This window comes from Neocloeon triangulifer, unplaced genomic scaffold (assembly GCF_031216515.1).
Source record: "Neocloeon triangulifer isolate White Clay Creek 2 clone unplaced genomic scaffold, ASM3121651v1 ptg000005l, whole genome shotgun sequence".
Lineage (NCBI taxonomy): Eukaryota > Metazoa > Arthropoda > Insecta > Ephemeroptera > Baetidae > Neocloeon > Neocloeon triangulifer.
In genome coordinates this window covers 1,166,343-1,191,102 of record NW_026775548.1, presented here as the reverse complement: position 1 = coordinate 1,191,102, position 24,760 = coordinate 1,166,343, and the positions used below count along the sequence as shown (strand labels likewise).

Here is a 24,760-nt window from a genome sequence, read left to right as displayed (position 1 = left end):
CGATTAAAAACCACTGAATTATAAAATTAAAATTTTGAATTGATCTCCAGTTTCGCCCCTGCTTTGTGAAATGGAATCGCAGGGTGTGAAGCACGCTCAATTAGCGGCAGCGGTGTAATTTTTGTGGAGCAGGCCAGCCAAGAGATTGGAAATCAATCCAGCGTGCAGTCGAAACACCTTGCAGCGGACTTGCTCGCTCACCTGTGGGTCCACCCGCAGTGCATTCGTTTTTTTTTTTTGCCATCGCCGAATTAAAAACCCCGTCCGCGCCTTATATTTTTATCCACGCGCGGCAGCTCTTTTCTTCAATAAGGAAAAAGTATATCTTGGTGACCGCAGAGAACAACAATTTTTTCTCACCACCCGCATTTCCGTCAAGGACTTTCGGGGTTTCCAGATGGAGGCCGACGCCGCCAGTCTCGCGATTTTTATTCAAAAGTAACACCAAGAGCAGTCTTTTATTCAGAGATTTTTTATTTTAAACACTCGTTTTGTGTTGAACAAAAAGTGTAGCTAATTTTCTTCTTCTCGACTAAAAAATTTCAATTTAAAAATTTGTTACTTGTGGGCTGAATTTTATATAAAAAATCAAAATGGAAATGTAAATTCAAATTTTTTTTTGAAAATCAGCGCCATTATTAACTAAAAATTAAGGAATAAAAAATATATTAAAAACAAAAAATATTTTATTCAGAAATTAAAAATAATAATTGTTACTTTTTCAAATATAAATTAATTTTCAATTTTTAAGAAAATTAAAGTTTTTATTTAAACGGTTGGTTCTGTTAAGCAAATAAGCACGGTTTAAAAAATGAAATCCACTGGATTGACCGATAATAATAAAACACTTGAGATGCGTCAGAGAATAAAAATTAATTATTTTGGCCCGAAATAAAGTTGGCAGCGTGCATCGGTCGTGATCTGAGGAGCAATCCGTGCATAATGGACCGCGTGCAAGCCACGCGTAAATGAAATATTTTTCTCTGGCTCTCGTGAGACGAGAGCAAGCAGGGTGAAATGATTTTATTGCGTAGAAAGAGCCGCTCTACGTGTAATTACGGGCCCGCGAGCTGCTCTCTCGCGTTTTATGGCAGCTCCACACGTTTTTACACTCGACGAGTTTTTAAGACTTTTCTTCAGGAATTCGTTATTCGTGGTGATTATGAGACGCCGGCGATTTGTAGCGGTGCCGCTTCTTCTCCAGAACAGGTGGAGCACTTTTTTTCTCCATCTCTCGGCATTTAAATAATTATTGCAGCCGTCGCTGGACCTCACAAAATGAGGAATTCCGCTCTTTATATTTATATCGGCCCCGTTCCCGATTAATTTATATCTCGAGTCGCTTTTTTTTAAAAGAGCGAAGAGATTTTTTTATTACATTGCACATATTTTATACTCGAATCCCTTCTAAACAATTAGGCTTTTTATATAGGAACGCTAAATTCCAAGACGATATCGACATCTTTTATTTATGCCCAAGATGCACTATTCTCTGAAAAAGTGGCTCGCGCCACATTGACTTACGATTATGATTCCGTTGACGACGCTTTTTCCACTTGAATTTACGCAGCAAGATGCAGCGACTTCTGACTTGCATCTCAAGAGCTGATAAAAAGGCGTTTCTGAGTTGTTTGTTTGTTTCTTTATTCTTAATTTATTCTAATGATTAAATTCTTGGTCAAGAAGAGTAAATTTTGCCACACCTGCACCTAATTGACACCTGGAACCTTCACAAAAAATTAAATCTATAGAAACAAAATTACAAATTAATAAAAGTAATCCAGAATTTTAATGAAAAGTCACACAAAATGTTTAAATAATTGCAAAGTCTCTTTGAGTCTTTTTCTTCTTTTATTTCGTCTGAATATTGAAGAAAAAACACTGCTGGGAAGAATATTTAACCTTTTTTTTTTTTTTTTACAAAAATGCAGATTCTATTAAAAAAAAACCTCATGGTTTGCATTAGAATGACACAATTTGCAAAGATCTATTGTCAGAGCAAATTAAAAACAGATTTATTCACCAGTCTTTAAAAATGATAAAAAAATAAAACCTATGTTTGATTGTAAAAAAATAATTTTTAAATTAGAGCCTTCAAATGATCAGACTTTAACTTTTTATTAAATTTTTGTATTTTTCCTTTCCTTTTGGAACTCACTCTACAAAGGAAGCAAAATTTTCAACTGTAATTAGATAAAATTTAATTGATTCCTCTCATAATCAAGTTTTTCAAATCTTTTCTACCTTCAATTACAATTAATTAAACCCCCTCCAGCTCGTACGTGTTTTGTTCTTTGCATGTGTGTAGAAATTAATGATCAAAGATCACTCCAGAATAGCAATATTTTTGAAAAGCACACGCGAATTTGGTTCCGTAGTTGCACGAGAGTTTTAATAATTTTATGTAAAATATATAAAATTTTCCCAACAGTCGTGACCACGGGTCTGCCAATTTGGAGCGCCGCGGTCGTGTGGGATTCGCGTGGAAGAAGCGCGTTTATAATATTCAGATTTCTCGTTGTAAACATCCGAGAATTGATGCCGCTACAGAGAAGAATTAAACACTCTCGGGTCAAATAATTAAGGCGGAAAGAAAAAACAGACAGTGTGCGTGCATGCGATTTTCGAGTTCCATGTTGTGTTCATGAAATGGGCAGGAATAAAAATTGTTTCGGGCGTGAGAAAGCTGCAATGTACGCGGCCAAATAATAACGCTACCTCGGCCATAAAACATCTCTCGAAAGGCGATGAAATCAAGTGGGCCTTCTACGAACGAGGCCCAGAATAAATCAATTTGTTGCTTTGCAAAACGTAATTGAAGGCAATTGCACAGACAGGTGTGTCATTAGCAGCGTAATTAACAGCACTAATCGAATAGTTCAAAATTACCCGGCAGTTTACAAATTTTGTTTATGAAATCCCAGAAATTATTTGCTAAAAAACGGCCAGATTTTAATTTTGATGGTAATTTTTCTTTTCATTAGCATTGGTTTGTAGATTTAAATTCCAAGGAGACATGGTAAAAAAAGTAGAATTTAATGCATTTACTGAATAGAAATTTAATAATATTTTTCATGAGAATTTTCAAAAATAAAAAAATCTCAAAATTGGCTACTAAAATTGATAAAAATTTCTTTAAGTCACGTTCATATGTACATATCTAAAGCTCCTCGTTAATGAAATAATTTTTTGGATCCAAAATTTAACAAAAAACTTTATAATATAATAATTAACTTTAGTTAAACAAAATAATTTTTAAATTTTTATTCGTCAGGTGATATCTTTCATCCTTTTAAATGAAATTAGTTTTAATTTTGTTTGGATTAGGCCCTGGCCTAGATGGTCCTGTCCAACACGCGATCTCGCATGATCTGGAACGCCAGCTAGTTCATCAATCAGTCCATCATTCAGCACCCTGACTTGATTATCATTCATAAAAATCGAGAGAAACAACCAAATTACGTTGTGTTTTTGGCCAGGTGCGCCTTTCCTCGCACTAATTTATAGCTTTCACGCAGTTCCTCTCTCTCTCTCACTTAAATGTCACTGCAAAAAAACCTCATTCGGCGAACAAGTAACAAATTTTTATTACATCACGAACATGAATTATCAATTAAAATGCCTCTTTTGAATATCAAATGTAAGAATTGTATGACGGGCGTAGATTTTTCGCTATTTTCCCATGGTTTCGAAACACGAGTAGCGCTTGAAGAATTTTTAAGGACACAAAAAATCATCCTCAGAAGAATTTGGATATAAAAGCAGTGTTGAAAATATTGAGCTTCGAGACGTGTATAATAAAAAGAAACGTTTTTATTTGCACAATAATCTCTTTTAATTGTTTTATCGGCGAGCGGAATCTGCGGAAGACTATCGCGATTTGGCAACTTTCGGTCCGGGGGCGAGATAATGACGAAATTTATTCCGTGTGCAGCGAGCTGAGATCGAGTGACCCGGCAATGCTAATTAAAATTAGGGCCAACAGGAAGTGCTTGTACCGGTCGGTTTTAATTAAATGCAAGAGCGGTCCGAGTTCAGAGAGAGATGCGAGCAGAGATTGTATTGAATAATCGCTGCACTCGCTGCCTGTCCGTTTCAAATGCAACACAAACACCGAGGTAAATAAATGCATCTAGAACGAATACTGCGGAGAAGGGCAAGAGAAAATAATATGCGGTATCAATTCTAGTTTTCATAATTTTATTTTTAAACCTTTACTTTTTTAGTAAAACTTTCTTTAACAATAAACAACTCACAAAACTCAAAAGGGAAAAGCTGACTATAAATTCAAGTGCTTTAAATATTTAAAATAAATTTTCAAAATGAAATTACGAAATAATTAGTGTATTTAAAAAGAAATTAACTAGTTTAAAATTATTTTATTTGTTTATTTTTCCACATTCACATTGTTTTTATTAAATTATAAATTATTATTGAATAAAAATTGATAGAATTAAGGAAAATTGCTTAATTAATTCATAATTATGCACGTTGATTCTTACAAACTTTGAAATAAATTATGAAGATAAATGGCAAACTTTCTTGATCTTCTTTTTTATACAAGTTTTTTAGATGTCATCTCAAAAAAGACTTTATTTTTGATGTCAAAATCATTATGAATTTTTTTTAAAGATAAAATTGAAATTGAGAAAGTTCTTCATTTCTACTGGAAAAAATCAACAAATGAAAAAAAGATAATATTATTCGCATAATATTTTTTATATCGTTGAATCGATCTAGATCAGATTTTAAAAGTCAAATGTAATGTTTGAATATTTTAGAATTGGGAAATTGTCTCTTTTGAAACGTTCCCATACTTTTCAAATGCAAATGTTTCCACCCCAGCTTGATTGTCACGCTTGTGCGTCAAATAAAGCGCGGCGGCGGCGAGTGCGTGTAATTCACTCTCGAGTCGCGCTTCCGGCGCGATCAAAAACGCAGAACGTTGTGATTTCCCCTTTTGTGTAGGCAAATTCGTGATACACGGTGCATTATTATGCATCGGATTGCGTCGCACCGTGCAGCATTAATTACACGGAAAGTTTTTTTCTATTTTAAATCGGTGCGTGGGAAAAGCAGAGATTGTCGCGTGATTTGCATGTTTGGCCGCGATTAAAAATTTATTTGGTGTGAAAATTTAAGTCTCTGATTCTGCTCGGTAGTCGCGGTAATGATTTTACAATGCATAAGTTTAATCTTCTCCATCGCTCATTGATTCGCATTTTCATCAATGGTTTACGACTTTTGCCTTTTATAATAATCGGCGGGCCCAGGGATAACCACTCTATTTACGCTGCCGTGCACAATTTGATTTAAACCAATTACTCATTACTTTTTATATGTGTACTTATTAAAATTGAGTACTTCTTCAATCAAGACCGAAAATTCTTCCTTTTTGCAAGTGCAATAAATTTTGCAGGAGACTCGCGATTTTTATTGCAGCCACTTTTCAATTAGCAGCTCAAATTGCGTGGAAAGTCGGCGTGTTTTTTAGGGTCTGTCCGCCGACGCCGTGGACCACGACGAATGGGCATTCCTTTCTTCATTATTCAATTTTGACGTGTCTCGCACGTCGCGCCGAGGTGGCGGCGCCGAAAGCCGAAACTATGCAACGTGCCCGACACGTGCGTCCAACACGTGGTCGGAATTTTCACAAATATTTTCATTTCGCCGCTATTTTTTCTTATTTCCTTTCAATTTTGGTTTTGAAGAAAACTTAAAGTCAAGCCTTATTAGTAAAATAAATTATATTTTTTCTTTTTCTTTCATTTAAGGAGCAAATAAATAAAATTGAGTGACGCGAAATAAGAAAAAATTGAAAAAAATAGAATTATTCAAAATTAATGCAAGAAGATTTAAAATAATTTGTCAATTCCAGCAGCAGTTTTAATAAAATTTGAAATTAAAACGTCATTTTCTATTTTTGAACTTCAAAATTTTCGACAATTGATGTTAATTGATCCAATAAATTAGAAACAAAATTAAAATTTCACCTTAAATAACCTATATTGAGATTTTTCACCCTTATCATCTATTTTGGAAAACAAAATTTCACCTAAAATTGCCTTCTTCATGAAAATGGCTAAAAAAATAAAAATAGCCTAAAACTCACTGTTTTGATAGGAAAAATGGTCATTGAGACTAGAGAAGATTGCGTTTAATTTCCGGTTATCTGAGTGGAAAGAAGCGTGTCTCTCGTAATTTTGGTCAGCAGAGTGCGAAACGCGCGTCGAGTTCAGCATGAGGGACACCCCGCCATCCATGTCCACACCACACTGTATGGGCGGCGATTTTTATGGAGCCATCGCACTAGCTTTTGTGCAGTGAGTGCGTTTTGGCGTTGAAACCAAGAGTGGGTGCGATCGCAACTCCTCAAAACAAATATTGGCCTAGGTCGGCGCGAGAGGCAGTTAGCAGGTCCAGCTCGGCGTATCCATCTGGATCACATCACTTTGTGCGGCCGAATCGATTGTCCGAACACGACACACGTGCCTGGTGCTCAGCACCGCAGCAGCCACGCTTTTGCTTCTTCGCCACCCTCGTCTAGACTTGTTGCTTCTCCTCATCAAAAAATCCTCTCTTAATTTAACAGCAAAAATATCCACAATCGCAACAAAATTTTAGTTGATTCAATTTTTCTCCGTCGAACGTATTTTTTTTTTAAAAAAAAAAGCATTAAATTTATTAAAACCTGTTTAAAATTATAAAATGTATCCTATGTTATAATTTAATTAAATAAAAATAAGTTAATAAACTTCATTTAAAATAATTGCATTAATTTATATTGTATTATATCTGGATATACTGTATGTTTATGTTGTACACGAAAGTGTCTAATAAATTTCTGATGATGATTAATTTATATGGAATTTCTTTTGACTTGATTTTCTGATCCATCATTTTAAGTTGTTTATTTGATTCTCACATGCTAAATTTTGGCATCAAATTGAACTAACTCATTTCCATGTTTCCAGGAATTTCAAATTCAAAATGTAAATTACGCAGAAAAGATTAATTTTTTTTAAATTTAAGGCATTTTTGGCGGTGAATAATCAAATTTGATTTATTTACTTTAGCAATCTAGTGTGAAAAAATAAATCTCTGTAAATTTACATAAGAGAAACAATTTTATTCCATTTCAAAGGCGTTCAGGCCGAACACTAGAGATTTATTTTTGATAATCTATAAACAATCAAAGAAACGAAAATAAATAGCGGAACACCCTGAGCATCTCCGCAGCTCTGAAGGAGAAAAAGGAGAGCAGTCGCCTGTGCTCTTTCATTGTGAAGCGCGCGTTATTAATTGTGAGGCAATTGGAGAGCGCAAACAATGGGATTTATTATTGATTTCTATGTAAAACAATGCAGGTGGTCCGCGCGCGCGGCCTTTTTCAATTCTTTCCGTTGTTTGGCCATCGTTAGCTTTTATATATTTCTTCTGTTCGCCATTGCGCCACTTTGTATATAGATTACGAAATTGTACATACGAAAAAGAGAGGCGAGAATTCTTTCCTCGCCTCGGGCCTCCTCCTCCACAAGCAAACAAAATAAAGTTCAATTTCACTTCTGCCGGCTTGAAAATCGTTCAAAATAATTCTCAAAACTAGCAAAATTGAATTAAACCATTATTTTAAATTATTTAAAAATATTTTTAATTGTTTCATAATAAAAAGTTAAATTTTGATTTTCAAATTTATAATTTTTCTGGCTCCAAACTTTCGTTTGATTTATTCTTCTTCAAAAACCTCTCGTATATCAAATAAATTTTCTAAATAATAAAATTCTATTCTCTGAAATTATTTGTAACATTTCTATTCACTTTTAATTAGATTTAATTATTTGAATGAAACTAATATTTGAAATCTTCCTGATGGAAATAAAATTGAATAACGTAATTTTCACAGCCTCTGAAATTAGGAAAAAAAATGCCTGTCCATGAAAGCAAGTTGGATTTGGCAGACGGAGAGTGTCGGCTGCGGTGCATTTGTTTTGCATGATCAGTCGCGAGCCCCAGAGAGCAGCTCGCTCGGTGATTAAATGTCACATGAGCGTGACAGATGCGATAAAGCGCCGTGGATAGACATCGCTTTTCGATACATAATGTATTATTCTATGTACATTTCCTACCCGGTGCAGCAGCGAAAAGGTACTGCTCTGATTCGCGCCAATCCGCGCCATAGAAAGCTTTGTTTTTCAGCGCAGCCGTGATTTTATTTTTACCTTCGTTTTTGCCACCTTTACCGTTTTCCTCAAAGGTGAGAAGTGGAATAAATATAATGTTCCTTTTTTAGCTGCAAAGTTCATCAGATTGGAAATATGGATTTGTTTTTTTTTTTTGACGAGGATAAATACAAATAAAATCAAGTTTAATAAATAAAATCTTTAAATCAAAGGATTTAAAATGAATCACAGAACTGGAAAACATTTTTGAAAAGGAAAATTTGGTGTTTCAAACTTGTGAAAAAGCATCATTAATTGAAATTTGCACAGACAAACTAAATTGTTTTATAATTCACGCTATAAACAGTAAAATTTAAATCTTTATACATCAACTCATTAACTTAATTAGATTTAAAACAATCAACTAGCAGTTTTTCTTTTTTATTTCACGATAATAATGAATAGAAAGTCATAATTTTTATATAATAATTAATTGCCTTTAAAAATCTCGATGCAATATTTCAATAATTGTTATTTATAAAAGTTTCACAAGTCTCTTTGTAAAATGGTTTGTTTGTAACATTTGATGACCTCATTAGCTAATTGCAAGCCATGAGAGAGATGATTTTATAAATTATTGTTGTTTGCGGTGCGAAATGGCTCTATTTCCCTGTAGAAAGAACCAATAACAAACGGTGCAACTCGGAAACGTGAGAGAGGCTTTAATTACACTAATAAAGTTGGCTAGACCACATATTAGCCAAGTTGTTTACTTTATTGCCGCTGTCCGCACGGATGCAGCTCGTATAAATTTATTTATGTATCAAAAGAAAAAAATCGAGAGACTTTAATGATTGGGCTAATTAGCTGCATTTATTATTTTCCTCCAACTCTATGCAATCGGCCCAAACTGTCCTTCGTCATAAATAATTAGTATAAATTATTTAAAATTTAGAACAACTTCAATGTCAAAGCACCCTTTCAGAATAAAATTCAAAATAAAATATCAACGGGAATAAATTTTTTTAAGATACCAGCAGGCAATAAACCGTTTCAAGAGATCCAGGTTAGTTTGAACAATTTTTATGCATCTCTCACAGGTGCACTCGTAAATACGTGTCTGATATTTTTATTCTGGATCATCGGCCCCTATTGAGACGCACTGCATTTTTTAACACTCTGCATTTTAATTTATTATAACGTGTGCCCAGTCGGAGAAAACCTGTTTCGGCCTTACTGAATGTCACCGCATTTGATGACGAAACTAATTAAGTTCGAATTGGTTTACGCGGGTATTTGATGAACTCCGAGGCACGGGTCTTTGATACGTATAAAACGATCAGGTGTTTATCAACCTCACTCTAGAGCAAGAAAATATATTCAAATTTGAAGAGTTTCTGTTTTATGTTTCAACTTTACTTAGGCACTGATTGTGATTATAAATTTTCTAGAATCAAAGAAGTGGTAGCGCCGCTGAATTATTTATTTGATAGAAAAAATTAAGTTCCAAATTGTTTCATCCTATCATCAGCGCAAGAAAAAAAGTATAAAATGTATCAAAACGGAAGTGTCCGCGCATCAATGCAACCAAAATCTCAGAGAGTAAAAACGATTGTTTCACAGGCCGAGATGGTGTCGGCGGCAAAAAGTGCAGGATAAAATACCACCGGGGGTCTGAAAAAGAGAAGTGCAGCCGATACATTACCTTATTTTGTGTCTGTCGACAGGAAGTGGTCAGAGCGCGGGAGTCCTGCTTGCTTTTCCCTCAGCATCTGAAAAAAAAGTGGAGCGTCAGTGACCGGCCTTGAAAAAGCACCACGGAAAATAAATATAAATAAACACCCCAGAAAATTGTGGTTCATTATATGTGCGGTGGTGATTAATCATCATCGCAGCAAAACGGAGTGAATTCAATTTCAATCAAACAAATGGCGGAGAGCGAGACGATTTTGTTGCTGCCACTTTAGATTTTTTACTGAGCAGCCGTTTCATATAATTTATATACCTGGCTTGGTCCGCAGCAGACATTGAAATACCGCTGGAAACATATGATTCGTATTTCCACAATATTCAATCTCATCGCACTGACCGACAATGAGATCAAGATGAAACGGCAGTTTATATAAATTGAAAGCCAAATCTCCACGAAAGATGATGAGGATCGAAAATATTAATTGAAATTTATAATATTGCTTGTGAAAAGCTGCATTTACAAATTATTTAATAAACTAAAAAAATAGAAAATTTGCAATTTTGCACTTCAGGTTGGAACAATTTTTACAATCAGAAATTATTTTAAATACTCAAGAGTTTTTTCTAAATAAATTACAAATTTTGAATATTTTGTTTAAATGCAAGAATAACATTTCTTTTTAGCCAATTTATAAAAAAATCAATAATAATTTTAAGGAAACTGAACATATTTATTGATTTTTCCACTATATCCATCAAAATTAATTATAAAAAAAATGAGCAATATCAGAAATTGAAATCTAGAATTAATAAAAAATTATACCAATTTACAAGTAACAACAACTGCGAATTTGTGTATACGAAATTTCAAGAACGCGCAACATCTGCCTTTGCTCAACATATTGACAGGATAAAAGAAACCGACAGATTTGAAACCATATTGTGTGTTTTATTTGGAGACCTTCTGCCGCGCTCAAATCAAAATTTCGCCGTAATTTTTTGCTCGCTTCCAGCAGCGCAGGAGCAACTGGGACGCGTATCAAGATTTTTGCCACTCAATGATCGGGATACGAAATCTCATTATTGCAGCAGGAGTAATGAGCGAAAATGAAATGGATGATTGTGTTGGTCGGTCGGTCGGCGGCAGGTGCAGTCTCGTGCCGTACCCGGACCGCGCTCCAAAAGTTATTTTGTGTTAAAAATAAGAGGAACCTTTTTCAGGCAAGCATATGGCACGCAAACAACCAAACACACGCGTCTCGCGAGCGTTTCTTCAGATAAAAGGTGAGTCAAATTGCCGCCCTGCAATTTGGCGCCGGACAGCAGTTCGGCGGCTGTCGATGCAATTTTCGGTCAGTTGTTAAGCCGGTCAGATGAGAAAAAACAAATAACTGACCAAGGTGAAAAACAAAAGAACTTTATCTTCCATTTTCTGGATTTCTCACTTAAAAATTTGCTCAAAATACTATTTATTTGGCTATAAATTGAATAAAAAACTTGCTAATAGATTTCACCGTATATTTGCTTTAAAAATTGATTACAATTAATGAAATTTCCCTTTTAATTATTTAAAAGTACTGAGCTTGAAGTAAAGTAACATGTAAATCAGAAAGTCAGAGTACACATAAAAATTAAGGAAAGGGTGAAATTTTCTTAAATAATACAAAATTAAACATTATCAGAACAAATTTAAGATTAAAATGTGTCATATCAAATATAAATTCTTGTATTAGTCAGCGTTTTGCTTAAGAAATAGGTTCGCAGACCGTGACTGATTGTGAAAATTGTTGAGTTGTTTTTGTTCTTAATTAAATATTTTCAACAATGACGCAGAGCTCTCGTTTTTAACTTCAATTTCATTATTAATTATTGATAAATATATAACATTTTTTTTTTTTTTTTTGGTAGAGTTTTTCTTGCACTTTCTGTTTTAAGTAGTAAAAATGTAAGCAGCAAGAGACAGGTCTGCTTCATGCTCTTTGCTGATCAAAGGTTTGTCGACAGACACCATGGTATATTTTTTTTATCGCCTCTCTTTTATTCTGTCCGCCGTCTGTGGACGTCTCGGCGGCCAAATCGATCCGAGAGCAACTTTCCCTTCCAAGGGTTAATCTCCGCGACGAGGAAATCTCGACAACATTTGTCTCAGGTATAAACAGGGAGGCCCACCTGCGGCGTGTGTGTTTTTCAGGAGTGTATTTTAATCTCGGCAAGCTGCAGCCGAATTCGGGAAAATTGCTTACTCAGCACAATAAAGATCACGCCGCGCGACATAATTGGGTGTTGACGGACGATCAAAGGGCAGCGAAATTACAATGATTACTCGGCCACCTCGGAGCCTCAAATATATACACAAATCCGGCTGCAGCCACTTTTGCGGTTGTTGAATCGGCCAACGTGTGTGTCATGAGGCCAGGCCGCGTTCAAATCATGAGCCGCGCAATTAGATCGAGAGGTGGAAAAGAGAGAGAGAGAAATCAAAAAGATCGAATCCTCTCCTCGGGCAGCAATTTCGGCAAACTATCGGTCAATTTATCAGCTCACATACAGCAAATAATTGTTCATCAAAATATCCAGGAGAATATTTTTTTTTTTAAATTAAACGATTTTTTATGGCAGAAGTCAAAACAATTATATAATCGAAAAAACCATAAATATAATCAGAAAAATGATGAAAAAGTTATTATTAAAATTCAAAATTTCTAAAATATGTTTAAATTTGATTTAATGTGGCAAAAATTTACAATTATATCTAATTATTTCTAAGAGATAACACTTGTTGCTAGTCCTACTGAAAAAACTTCCGCTTCCTGTTAAATTTTAATGTTAGGACTTTTCTTAAATAAATTCTTTTGAAGAAAACACGATTGATTTAATATGAAAATCCAATTTTTAACAATAAGTCTTCTATTTCATATTTGATAATTTATCAAACAATTTAAAATTTTATAAAATTTAATAACTAAAAAACATTATTTTACAAAAAAAAATGGTTAATATAACAGATTATTTAAAAAATATTTATTTGTATCACTTTTTATTGCTGTAAAACTTGTACAAGTTGAAAATTATCAGCCTTGTTGTTCGTTTGACTAAAAATTTAACAAATAGTCACGGAAGGACTTAATATTTTAGGTCGGATTGAAGAAAAACAGTATTTTGCGCAAATGCACATCGCCAATCTGAGCAAAATCAGTAATTTATTGGTTTCTCGATATAAATGGTCCAGATGAAAAAAAGCGAGTTAGCAGTTTTATATTATTAAGCACGGCAGAGATTAATCGCGAATATTCTCTCCCTCCTTTTTATCACCTCGGCAAACGTGCGCCTTGTAATTTAAGCGCTGTCGTTATCGAAGCCGAGAATCCCGCACTCTGCATACATTACAAATTTTTCACGTGCGATGTTTCGAACGCTCTCGTCAGATTTATATTTATTTATATTCCGTTGCGAGCGATGGATCTGCCGCGATAAAACTAGAGCACGTCTCTCTGCTCTGCCCGATTTCGCCGCATTAAAATAAAAATATATATTTTTCCCGGCCCCACCACCGCGCGCGGAGCCCAACTTTAATCGGAGTCATGAATCAATACACAGCAGAGACTGAGCTGCGGCTTATAACCTCCATTTGAGCGCGGCCGGACAGATAAAACGCACACTTAGATCAGTATTGTGTGTGTTGAGCACACTCAAGACATGATTTATTTACACGCCGAGTTATAATAAAACGCAAACACATGGAATGAAAATCTTTGATCAATTTGGGTCTCCTAATGAAGTTTCCAGGACATTAAAAGAGCTATTAGAGAATGAGAGATTGTGGATTAAAGACGGAGACGCGGAGAATATGAGAGAGAATTAAGTTTTCTACAGATTGATGAAGTTTTTTAATCAAAAGCACAATAAATATAAATCCTGAAACGTCAATTTTGGATTGAGAGACAAAACAAACAATATAATTCATTCCAACACCGATTGAATTGATTAGTTTTCAGAAATAAATTTCCTGTTTTATTCAATTCTGCGGAAACTTCAGATATGTAAATCCTGCTAAAATAAAAACTTTTGATGATGATTTTTCTAGAAACTTTAGCATTGGTTTGAAAATGCTTTCAAGGAGACGTCATAAGAAAAAGTAAAGAGCAAACTTTGAAAATTTAGATTGTTTCTTATGGGAATTTTCTCAAAAGTAGCCAGATCAATATTGATTAAAATCTCATAAATTCACGTTCAAATCCCCCCAGTTAAGAAGCTCCTTGATAATCACACAGAATAAATTAATTCATAATTGATGATAATTTATATTTATTTGCAAATTCATTCATTTTAATTGTAAATTTGAGTTTAAATCTTTCACTCATCCTTTGACTAAAAAATTTGAAAATCAATCATTTTTTCAGTTATAATTCACAATTTTTCGCAGCAATTCAATCGAGCTTTTAGTGCAGACAGGATAATAAACCTCAACAATAGCGAATTAGTGCCGGAAAGTCATCATTTTCGATCTCCTTGCATCTCGTCGGGACATATCAAAAGTGATATTGAAATATCAATTACCGGGCAACGGTTAAGCGCTGACGAAATCGGGGGTCGGCGGCGGCGTCCGCAAAGAATAAAGGCGGAAAAAATGGATTCGTGTCCGCGCGGCGATCGACAGACTAGGGTGCGCCTATAGCTCCTGCAACAATGTACAATAAAAGCCAAAATAAAACACGTACATAGGAGGAAAATGAACATTTTTAATGCACCGCGCGCGCATTGTGTCCGCACAATGGGAGCGTGCAGGAAACTTTGCATTAGCCACGGACTTCATTTGGTTTTCACATTTTCATTCGCACCGACGGGATATAAATAGTGTTTTGTGTCCGCGGTCGGAGAGTCAAGTACACTCGCACAAAGCGCTCAGCTTCTATAATTCTAATTCCATCCAGAATTAATAAATTTTTAACACAAGTTTTTCTTTTCAGCATATAATAGACCTTTTTCATTAAGGCAACAATGGGAATCGCAGGCACAAAAACAGCACTTTTTGGAGGTGTCAAAACGCGACGTTCCGTGCTTCCCGACGTCTTTCTCAGGTCAGTGGTCACCAAATCGCAAAAATCTGGGCATTTTCGGCATCCTCATGAAACGAGCTTTCCGCCGGTGTGCCGTTTTTCGCTCCGAACAGTCGCGTTCTTTTCAAAGCTCAGAGATACGACCAAGAATTTTTTTCAAAATTTGACCGTTTTCAAACGCAAATTTATCCCAGAATTCTAAATTGACACGCAATAAAATGCACACCGATGGAAAGCTCGTTTCTTCTAGATTCAGAATCCTGAAGCGCGCACCATTCCTTTGAGTTTTCCCTATCTCTTTTTGTCCGAGAAGCACCCCTCCTCCGGCCCTTTTTGCGTCAATTTTGATTGTTGATTGCGACTCGGTTGAACCCTGACCCGGGCCACGTCAGGTCAAAAATATATAATGAAAAATTAATGAAAATCAATAAAAAGTTGGAAAATAAAAGTTAAAGAGCTGCTTGAAATAACTATTTCAATGCCATAATTTATTTCACACGGACGCCTGAGATATAAAAGGGTTTGTGAGGAGTGCTCCCATTTCAATTGTGATTTTTTTAGAAAGAAAAACTTAATACAAAAGTTGTAGCTAAAGACATGTTCTTTCTTTGTGCAATAGTCTATGTGTCTGTAGAAAAATTTTATAATTGAGTAAAAATTGAAGAAAATAAAAATTTAACTTTTTAGACACGAAGAAAATTTTTAAGATTTTTTTGAAGATAGCCAATCGATTCAGCATGTCTTCATTAGTCTATGACTAAATTTTCGTAAATAAATTCGCAACACTTGCAAAGTAATTGCAAAATTTTTGCCGGCACCTCTTTCATTTAAAAACAGAGACACGACCCTTTTGATTATTTTTGCAATAACTTTGTAAGTGTTGCGAATTTATTTACGAAAATTTAGTCATAGACTAATGAAGACATGCTGAATCGATTGGCTATCTTCAAAAAAATCTTAAAAATTTTCTTCGTGTCTAAAAAGTTAAATTTTTATTTTCTTCAATTTTTACTCAATTATAAAATTTTTCTACAGACACATAGACTATTGCACAAAGAAAGAACATGTCTTTAGCTACAACTTTTGTATTAAGTTTTTCTTTCTAAAAAAATCACAATTGAAATGGGAGCACTCCTCACAAACCCTTTTATATCTCAGGCGTCCGTGTGAAATAAATTATGGCATTGAAATAGTTATTTCAAGCAACTCTTTAACTTTTATTTTCCAACTTTTTATTGATTTTCATTAATTTTTCATTATATATTTTTGACCTGACGTGGCCCGGGTCAGGGTTCAACCGAGTCGCAATCAACAATCAAAATTGACGCAAAAAGGGCCGGAGGAGGGGTGCTTCTCGGACAAAAAGAAATAGGGAAATCTCAAAGGAATGGTGCGCGCTTCAGGATTCTGAATCTAGAAGAAACGAGCTTTCCATTGGTGTGCATTTTATTGCGTGTCAATTTAGAATTCTGGGATAAATTTGCGTTTGAAAACGGTCAAATTTTGAAAAACATTCTTGGTCGTATCTCCGAGCTTTGAAAAGAACGCGACTGTTCGGAGCGAAAAACGGCACACCGGCGGAAAGCTCGTTTCATGAGGATGCCGAAAATGCCCAGATTTTTGCGATTTGGTGACCACTGACCTGAGAAAGACGTCGGGAAGCACGGAACGTCGCGTTTTGACACCTCCAAAAAGTGCTGTTTTTGTGCCTGCGATTCCCATTGTTGCCTTAATGAAAAAGGTCTATTATTAACCAATGAAACAATTTGTTTAATATTTTAAAATGTTACAAAATATTAATTATGTTCTGTTCTATCAAAATTTCCGGCGCTTTATTTTTTATCAAAAAGGAAGTTTAAGAGACCATAGACGTTAAAATATTTCCCAGGAAAAGTCATTTTATTACATTAAATTCACTGAAATTTCTTTATAAACTGAAGCTCAACCCACCGAAAAAAAATTAAAATAAATAATTTTGCTACTTTTTAAATATACTTAGGAGTTGCAAGGATAATTTTCAGGGCCTGCAGAAAATCATTCCAAACAAACTAAACAATAAGATTATTCTATCGCCATAATTGTCGATTCTATATATTCTTAATATATTCCAGAAAAAGAATTAATATTGCTAATATTAATATTAATATTAAGGCCAAAATTTAATTATCAATTTAAATTCCATGCAATTGGAACTTCAGTGACATGTTAATGTGAAAAATGCCATACTGGAATTCCCTTAATGTCACCTTCTGCCTGATTGTCAGCGGGCTTTTAGAACGCAAATTGCATTTTGAAAATAATAATTGTCAAGGGCTGACACATGAAACGGAATTTATTGAGCGCCGTATAAAAGGAAGTTTTGAACAGCACGCGACACTGCACTGAACTTCCGCGCAGACGATAGGAAATGTAGTAAATAAATCAAAACTTGCAAAGTCGCCATTTATTAATTGTACGTGTAGATTCACAGACGGTGGAAATTAATGCGCTCTGCTGGAAAATCCTACAGAAATCATGCTAAGCAAAGCAAAAATATTTGCAGCTTCATATTTATTAATACTTTTGGCTTTCCAGGTCTGTAAAATAATTAGTATTATCAGAAATTCTAAAAATTCTATCATAGTTTCCGCTTTCTGAACAAAAACTGGATCGCAATACACTTAAAAGTAAGCACAGTTATAATCACAATGCATATGATTGCAATTAATTGAATATCTTCACAGATGGGCGCATAATAATTGTTAAATGTTGCGGGAAGTACTTATGCACTCCAACCAAAAATACACAAGTATAATATTTTTTTTCCTCTGAAAAATACATTGATTGTTCCAAATTTACAGAACAGAACTACAAATTCAAAAATATTGACGACTTTGAGGAAAGGAATGAAGCCTACTGCCTTAGATACAGAAAGCCAACAAACCTTCAGTTCTACGGAGAGTGGATTTTCTGAAATGATCAACATTGATTCTGGAGAGACAAGCACCGAAATGATTGACACGTCAACACTGAGCAAAGATGCAGCAAGTGGGTTTACAGCTGGAATGCCCAATGTTGATGCTGGTGGCACAAATGCCAACATCATTGACTCAACTTCAGCATTTTTGGATCAAAGAACTTCTGACTTAGGAAACCAGAGTGGCCTTAACGAATCTTTGGGTCCATTGCAAGTTGCTCAGCAGCAATCAGGGTCTTCTCTCAAGGATGATCTGAGCACAACATCATCCCAATATTCGTCATCGATACAACCTGTGGAACAATTAATTACAACCCTTTCCCCTATGGAAACGCTGCAACCACCGACAAATCCACTTCAATCAACAAATACAACTTCAATGTCATCAAAACCAGCAGCAAATCTGATGCCAACAACAGCAATAAAACCTATTACATCAACAGCCAAGCCAACTACAGTAAGTTGTCAACAGATCATACTTTTTAGTTTTGAATACATTTTTATTCCTTAATCACCTTCATAAATATAATTTCAACAGGTAAAAATGGGAACTGTTTGCTCGCAAGATATACGAGTCAGCAAAAATGTAATTAAAAAATTTCTTACTCAAACATTTAAATAAATAATATTTGGCCAGGAATCTCTCTTTGATGCAAGTGGAAATCTAATAAGTATTTTTAATTTTAGATGTAATTATTTTAATATTTTAAATATTCTTATTTTTAATATTTAGATCCAAAGAGTTACGGATTCTGGATGACAATTAATAACGAGCTTTATTTGTGGGGACGGAGAATCGTGAGCCTGCCAGAGCCTCATTATTTTCACATGAATCACAATTATTTAAAGGGAACTTGGCTTGAAAACGCTGGCATGTGCTTTGATTTAGAGATGCAACCGGTGATTTTCAACACGGAAACTACATTCGCTCTGTTCGATAAAATGGCAGGTGAGGGTTCAGAATAATTTATAATTTTTATGATAATAATTTTCTATAAAAAGGAAAATGGAAATACAATGTCAACTATTGGATGGGGGCTAGAGGGACAAAGGGAAAGTATTCCTGGTGCGCTGAAAATCCCCTGCCGGTTAAATTCGGGTGGGGCTTGAATCAGCCGGAAAACCAGGAATGCGTCTACATGAATTTCAACAGACACAAAAAATCGGCAAATTTCTTCACGGAAACTTGCAAGTCGTTGTTTTTTATGGCGTGCAAGGTTAATTTGAATTAAAAAATGAATAAAAAAATTAAATAAAACATTAGGGAAAACCCACGCCGTCCCCAGCTCCAACAAAGCCACAAATTGAGCCATATGACTGCATAAAGGATGTAAAATTTTATGTTTTCAAAAGATTAGATAATAAAATAATAATTTAGGACTCTCTGTTTGTAGCAGATAAAGGTGGCTGGTCAACTGGAGTTTTGAAAAGTTTGAAAGAATTTATGTACAGATTTATAATTTTTATCATTATCTTTTTAGATCAAGACAAACTGGGCGCGTGGACGTCAATCGCTGGCAGACTCTTTTTGCTCAGCAACAACCTCGACCAAAAAACAGTCGATAGATTTATTTTAATTTTATCTTTTACAAAATAATTTCAGTACAAAGAAGCTATTTCTGCGTGTTGTGCGATGGGCTTGGAGTTGGTCAACGTCAACCAAAACCATTTCTATCAAAATCTAGCGCCCAGTAGGATTTATTTACTATAAGATTTGGAATTTTTTACATGTTTTGTGCAGATAATAATGGCAAGTTCTGGACGGCGGGCACCGACCAAGGCAGCGAGGGCATTTTCGGATTCGCCCCTGACGCGATCCTTATTGACAAATCCATCCCTTGGGCTGATGGACAACCAGACAACAAAGGCGGAAATGAAAACTGTGCGTCTGTCACGATGAACGGAGGCAAAGCCACGTTCATGGACGACGATTGTGGCCTTAAATTGAGGTACATTTGCACCGCACAGGACGCGCGCCTGCAACTCTCGGCAGGCAAGCAAATGCAAACCGAGTGTGCCACGATCTTCAACATTGACGAGAGTATAAAATATTTAAAATTACTTGAATTATTTTTTAATTATAAATAATTAAGGTAAAATCAACGCATTACTCAATCAGGACGTGGGATCTTTTTCAAACGACTTTAAAGTGAATTTAAAAATTAAATCAAAATAATTTTCTAAAATAATAATGAAATTCTTATGCCATATTTCAGTGTTTCTTAAAATGTATGGGAGAAGTATCAAAAATGGTAACAATAAAAAAACAGATTTAAAATTTAATCAAACTGATTTTGCCTGCTTGAAAAGTACGTCAACGGAATATTGGTGGAAAACAAAGTTTTACGCATGATCGAAGCCATGTATCGCGGCGATCCTACAAAAATGAAATCCTCGATTGAAAATATGGACATCTGCGCCAATCTTGGTGAAAAGATCTTTAAACGCTACATTTTTATTTTATATTAAATTATTGCAGCTGGTTCAAGTGAGTGTGATCGAGCGGCGAAAATAGAGAAATGTGGTATAGAAAAAGATCCAAATTTGGTTGACAATTTGATACAAGCGTCGTCAGTTTCTGCAATGGAAAGGGTATACGAACAATAATTATTTTAAATTTTAATGCAAATTAATTCAAAATTCAATTTAGAATGATATTATTCTTGATCCGAAAATCCCTTGGTGCCCGGAAACGGCGTGCGACGTTGATGTTTATTTGCAACGATTAATAAAATTGGATTAATTAACTTTTCATTTCTTTTAGGAATTCAAAATGATAAATTTCAAAAATGGAAGTCAGTATTTAATAATAATTGAGTGTTTATATTTTTTTTTCATTGAAAAAATAGATGTTCCTAACAAGGTCACGGTTTGTGGAAAGACATATCTATATCTGCAGGCTCAAGTTGGAAATAAAGTGTGAAAGTTGAGACTTTAAAGTAAAATTTTAATTGAAAGAACTTAAAATCAGATGGACTTTAAAAGTGCAGTTACTATTTGCTGTGCTTACGGCCTGAAAGTCTTGAACTTGTTGAGCGCCACCGAGTTCAATTGCTTTGAAGCGTCAGCTTTTGGTAGGAAATTTATTTGTTAAATTTTTTTGATTACGCTAAAATTAATTTCAAAGCCAAGAGTCTCGGTAAGAAATCCGTTCACACCGGAGTGTCCGCGATAATATCACCGACTGGAAATAGATTCAGAAACTGCATGGACGGTCAGAAACCTTTCACCGAGTTCCAAAAAGTGTTCATAGAGCCAGGCTCGTCTCAAGTCAAAGTCTTGATAAATGGAGCTTCCAGCAGATTCATGCTGAACAATACCATGTCAGAAGTTATTTGCGAGGAGTAGAAACTGGTCATTTCCAAGCAATACAAAAATAAGCACAATTATCGTCAAAAAATAAACAAACTTGAGGGAGTTGAAGAAATAATTAATTCGTTTTTATGTCAACAAAATACTTAATAAGAAATTTGAATTTGACAGTAAAATATAATCCATTTTGGCTGATATTTTCAAACACGATATGGAATAAGTTTTATTCTTTCGATTTTCCTTCAACAAGCCCAATGAGTTTCTGTTTTATCACTTGCGGAGGAAAAGGCCGCATAAATCAGTCGAGTGGAAATTGAAACGTAGCGTTTTAAGTGAAACATATTTCACTGCGAAAAAGAGAAGAATAATATTATTTTAAAATGCATTTCGAGTCAGTCGGGTTATGTTAATCTTGAGCTCAATATTTTGTGTCATCGGCTGGAGTTTTATTGCTGCGACCAAGCGATTAATATCCTGCGCTGCTAAAGGTCTCTTTTATCTCGGCGGGAACAGAGTTTTAAAGACGTATTAAAACGCAATGAATATTCAAATGTCAAAAAACCAGGATGCAGTTTTCAAAACAACATTAGATTAAATTTATAAAAATTACTTTTATTGAAATCATAATAATTGGAAGAAAGTCTGAGGTTTTTCAATTTCATATTAAAATTTCTACCTCTTGACAATTCTTTTAATAAGAGTTCGCATCCTGATGCATTTAATTATTTTTTCTTTACTTCAGAGGGAAAATAATAAGCTCTCGGTGCAAATGAATGGCCGGCTTTTGCAAAACATTATATTTTCATGTTTGTGCGCGGCGATCATGTAAACAATAAAAAACACAAGTATAAATATTGCATCGCTTATAATGTGATCAGCCGCGCTGTAATTATTGCAACTTCAAACGCCGCCGACGGTGTTGTACATCAATTCGATGTAACGTGCGTGCGCGTTTATTGAATATGTTTGTGCATCTCGGTGGTAATTAATGTGCTTGTTTTCCGCCGTACCTTGCAATAGTTTTTTCCTTTAAATAAAGTACACAAGAGATATTGAAATAAATATGCGAAATCTCGCTTTCGTTTGAAGTTCAAAGAGAATCGCGATTGTAGAGAAATTTCTGCTCGAAAGTAATATTTTTTTGGAAAATTAAAACAACACTGCTCGTTAAAATTCATTTATAAAAAATTGTTGATACGGATAATGACAGGTACGGCACCAATTTGGAAATGAACGCAATAATAATAACGATCCTCCCCCTAAGCAATTTCAAAGAAGGACGATGATGCGTCGGAAAGAGATCAATTTTGAGTCTCGATATCGAGCGCGCGAGGATAAATAAACGCTAATCACGGCGGCGGTCCGGCTGAATGAGAGAGATGGAAAGAGTTGCAGGTGCTTGGTACGTACGAGAGGTAAATAATAAACATTTTTTGCCCCACAAGCGTTTCCCATTTCTTCCATTCCGGCCGTGCGTTTTTTGTCCGATATATTGACAAAATCGGCCGCCGAAGCTGAATGGACGTAAAATCAATATGTATGTAGAGGCAGCTCTGGTGTGTTGAATCCGTTAATGCTGCATGAAATGATTATTTGTGGTATTCAGCATGTGGAGTGCGAGTTAAAGCGTGAGAGCTCTCGATCGCCTCTATTATTGTGTAAGACTGTGGGAAAACCGATATCGGCGCTGACGATCCTCAACATGATGTACAAATTTCGGCAGCTGCTTGATTAACTTTATTATTGCCACACTTTTTGCCCTCATACATCGCCAATCACCACCTTCGGCGGAGACACTCGGCGCATAAATTGGCTATTGTTGACCGTGCATGGCTTATTTATCCAAATAAGTGTTTGGCAAAAAATTAATTTCTTTTGAAATTTACAAGATATTTTTGAATCAATTATTCATGTTTGATATTTCAATTATTATAGAATATTTTACCTTTGAAACTAAAATAAGTTGTGATTTTATTAGCTTCGTTATTTTTGACTTCAGGTTTAGCAAAATTAAGTTTTCACCTTTTAATTGAGCAAAAAATTCTACTCAAAATTTTAGATTACTTATGAGTTCTTCGTGGAAATTAACCTCACTTTATTGAATTTTTTTAAATATATCACAATTTAATTAGCATAATGATTCATTTATTACAAATATTATTTCTTGATTTTTTAATATTATTAAGAAGAGAGTAAATTTATAAAAATCTTCTTTTTTATTTAATTTTGTTTTACTTTGTGTCATTTTGTCTCTTTTTATTATTCAATAATATGATTTAATAAAAAAATGTGTAAAAAGAATCAACATTAATAAAATAAAAAGCTCAGAATAACTAAAAGCTTATATCTTATTGACAGACATTTCTTGTAAAAAGATAACAACAACATTTAATTAAAATTCAAATTTATAGAGTTTCAAAAAGCCTTTAGCAATTTTGATTAATTTCAAAATTAGTTATAGTCGGAGAAAATTTATATTTTCAAACGATTAAAGGCTAAAATGAACCTGTATTTTAAATATAAATAAATTTTGCAAGAAAATAACATAATAAATTGCTAATTATAAACCGAATTTTTACTCTAAATTTAACTGATATTAAAATAAAATTAAAGCTCAATTTATTTGCATGTATGAACATTAAATTCTCCCAAATATATTATTTTGAAAAGTTTAATATAAGCAAAGAAGCTCAATTTAAAGACGCAAAACACATAAAATAATTTATTTTACTTCAAATTAGGATTACATTTCTCATTCAAAATAAAATTTTCCCAAGTGAAACAATCGTCCTTGCTTGTTTTAGAATCGATTCGCCAATCAATTCTATTATTATACTTAATGTCCATCTTTGCACGCCAAGCCGTGGGCAATTTGCGGACGGTGTGTCCGTTCATTGAGTTGTAATGAGTCTGGTGGTCGCGGCAAAACCAACAAATGACTCTCCAAAATAATCGAATCTCGAAGGGAAGAGACACGCACAGTAGCTGAGTGGCGCGGTGAATAAATAAAATACACACAGAGGCTTCCGAATAAGTCACAAATCACGTCGGTCACGCCGAAAAAGCTGGCCGACGCATACCTAATTACCTGATTGAGCCTGACCAAAATCACGGTGCCATAACAGTAAGTTGAGGTTTCCGACTTCAATCTCCTCTGCTTCTGCCTCTCCAAATAATGTGATTTCTGCTTGTTTTCTTCTGCTATGCTTTGTGCACCGCGTCTAAATCGATTTTCTTTACGAATTGCACCGAGCTCGCAACAGGAAGAAACGGATCGCTAGCCAAATTCAAATGACGAACACACAATCCATTAACTCCAATAATTAATCCAATAAAAAAAAACGTCTCTTCCCATATTGAAAGGAAGACAGATTCGAAAATTCATTATTAAAATTTGTAAAAATGCCTGTTCAAATGAAATTTTTGATACTGAGAAAAGCGAATTTTTAATTGCAATTAAAATGGAACATAAACCTCTAAGTGAAAGGAAGTTTTGCTTACAAATGACAAGAATTTATAAGGTTTTTAGGTCTTACACTGAATTACTTTATTATTTCTTACAAAAGCTTATTGTTAAAATTCAG

At 34.6% G+C, this 24,760-nt stretch overlaps 2 protein-coding genes across 2 annotated transcripts in view; one reads left to right on the top strand and one right to left on the bottom strand.

Annotated features, from left to right (window-relative positions):
* Positions 1 to 24,760, bottom strand: part of LOC132194035 (glucose dehydrogenase [FAD, quinone]-like) — a 158,111-nt gene that overhangs the window by 61,830 nt on the left and 71,521 nt on the right. The window contains exon 3 of the mRNA XM_059615072.1: positions 9,865 to 9,931. The gene's annotated coding sequence lies outside the window, so the exon portion shown is untranslated. The remainder of the gene's footprint in view (positions 1 to 9,864; positions 9,932 to 24,760) is intronic.
* LOC132193810 (uncharacterized) lies at positions 17,220 to 21,349 on the top strand. Its single transcript, XM_059614712.1, has 24 exons — positions 17,220 to 17,320; positions 17,371 to 17,482; positions 17,532 to 17,574; positions 17,632 to 17,696; positions 17,749 to 18,321; positions 18,403 to 18,450; positions 18,502 to 18,535; positions 18,598 to 18,662; positions 18,714 to 18,813; positions 18,867 to 19,081; positions 19,129 to 19,194; positions 19,243 to 19,294; positions 19,346 to 19,422; positions 19,468 to 19,555; positions 19,606 to 19,905; positions 19,958 to 20,013; positions 20,081 to 20,116; positions 20,175 to 20,292; positions 20,344 to 20,456; positions 20,515 to 20,574; positions 20,629 to 20,659; positions 20,714 to 20,781; positions 20,836 to 20,938; positions 20,992 to 21,349. The coding sequence occupies exons 2-24, from the start codon at positions 17,423 to 17,425 to the stop codon at positions 21,210 to 21,212; spliced, it is 2,592 nt and encodes an 863-aa protein (XP_059470695.1). The 5' UTR covers positions 17,220 to 17,320; positions 17,371 to 17,422; the 3' UTR covers positions 21,213 to 21,349.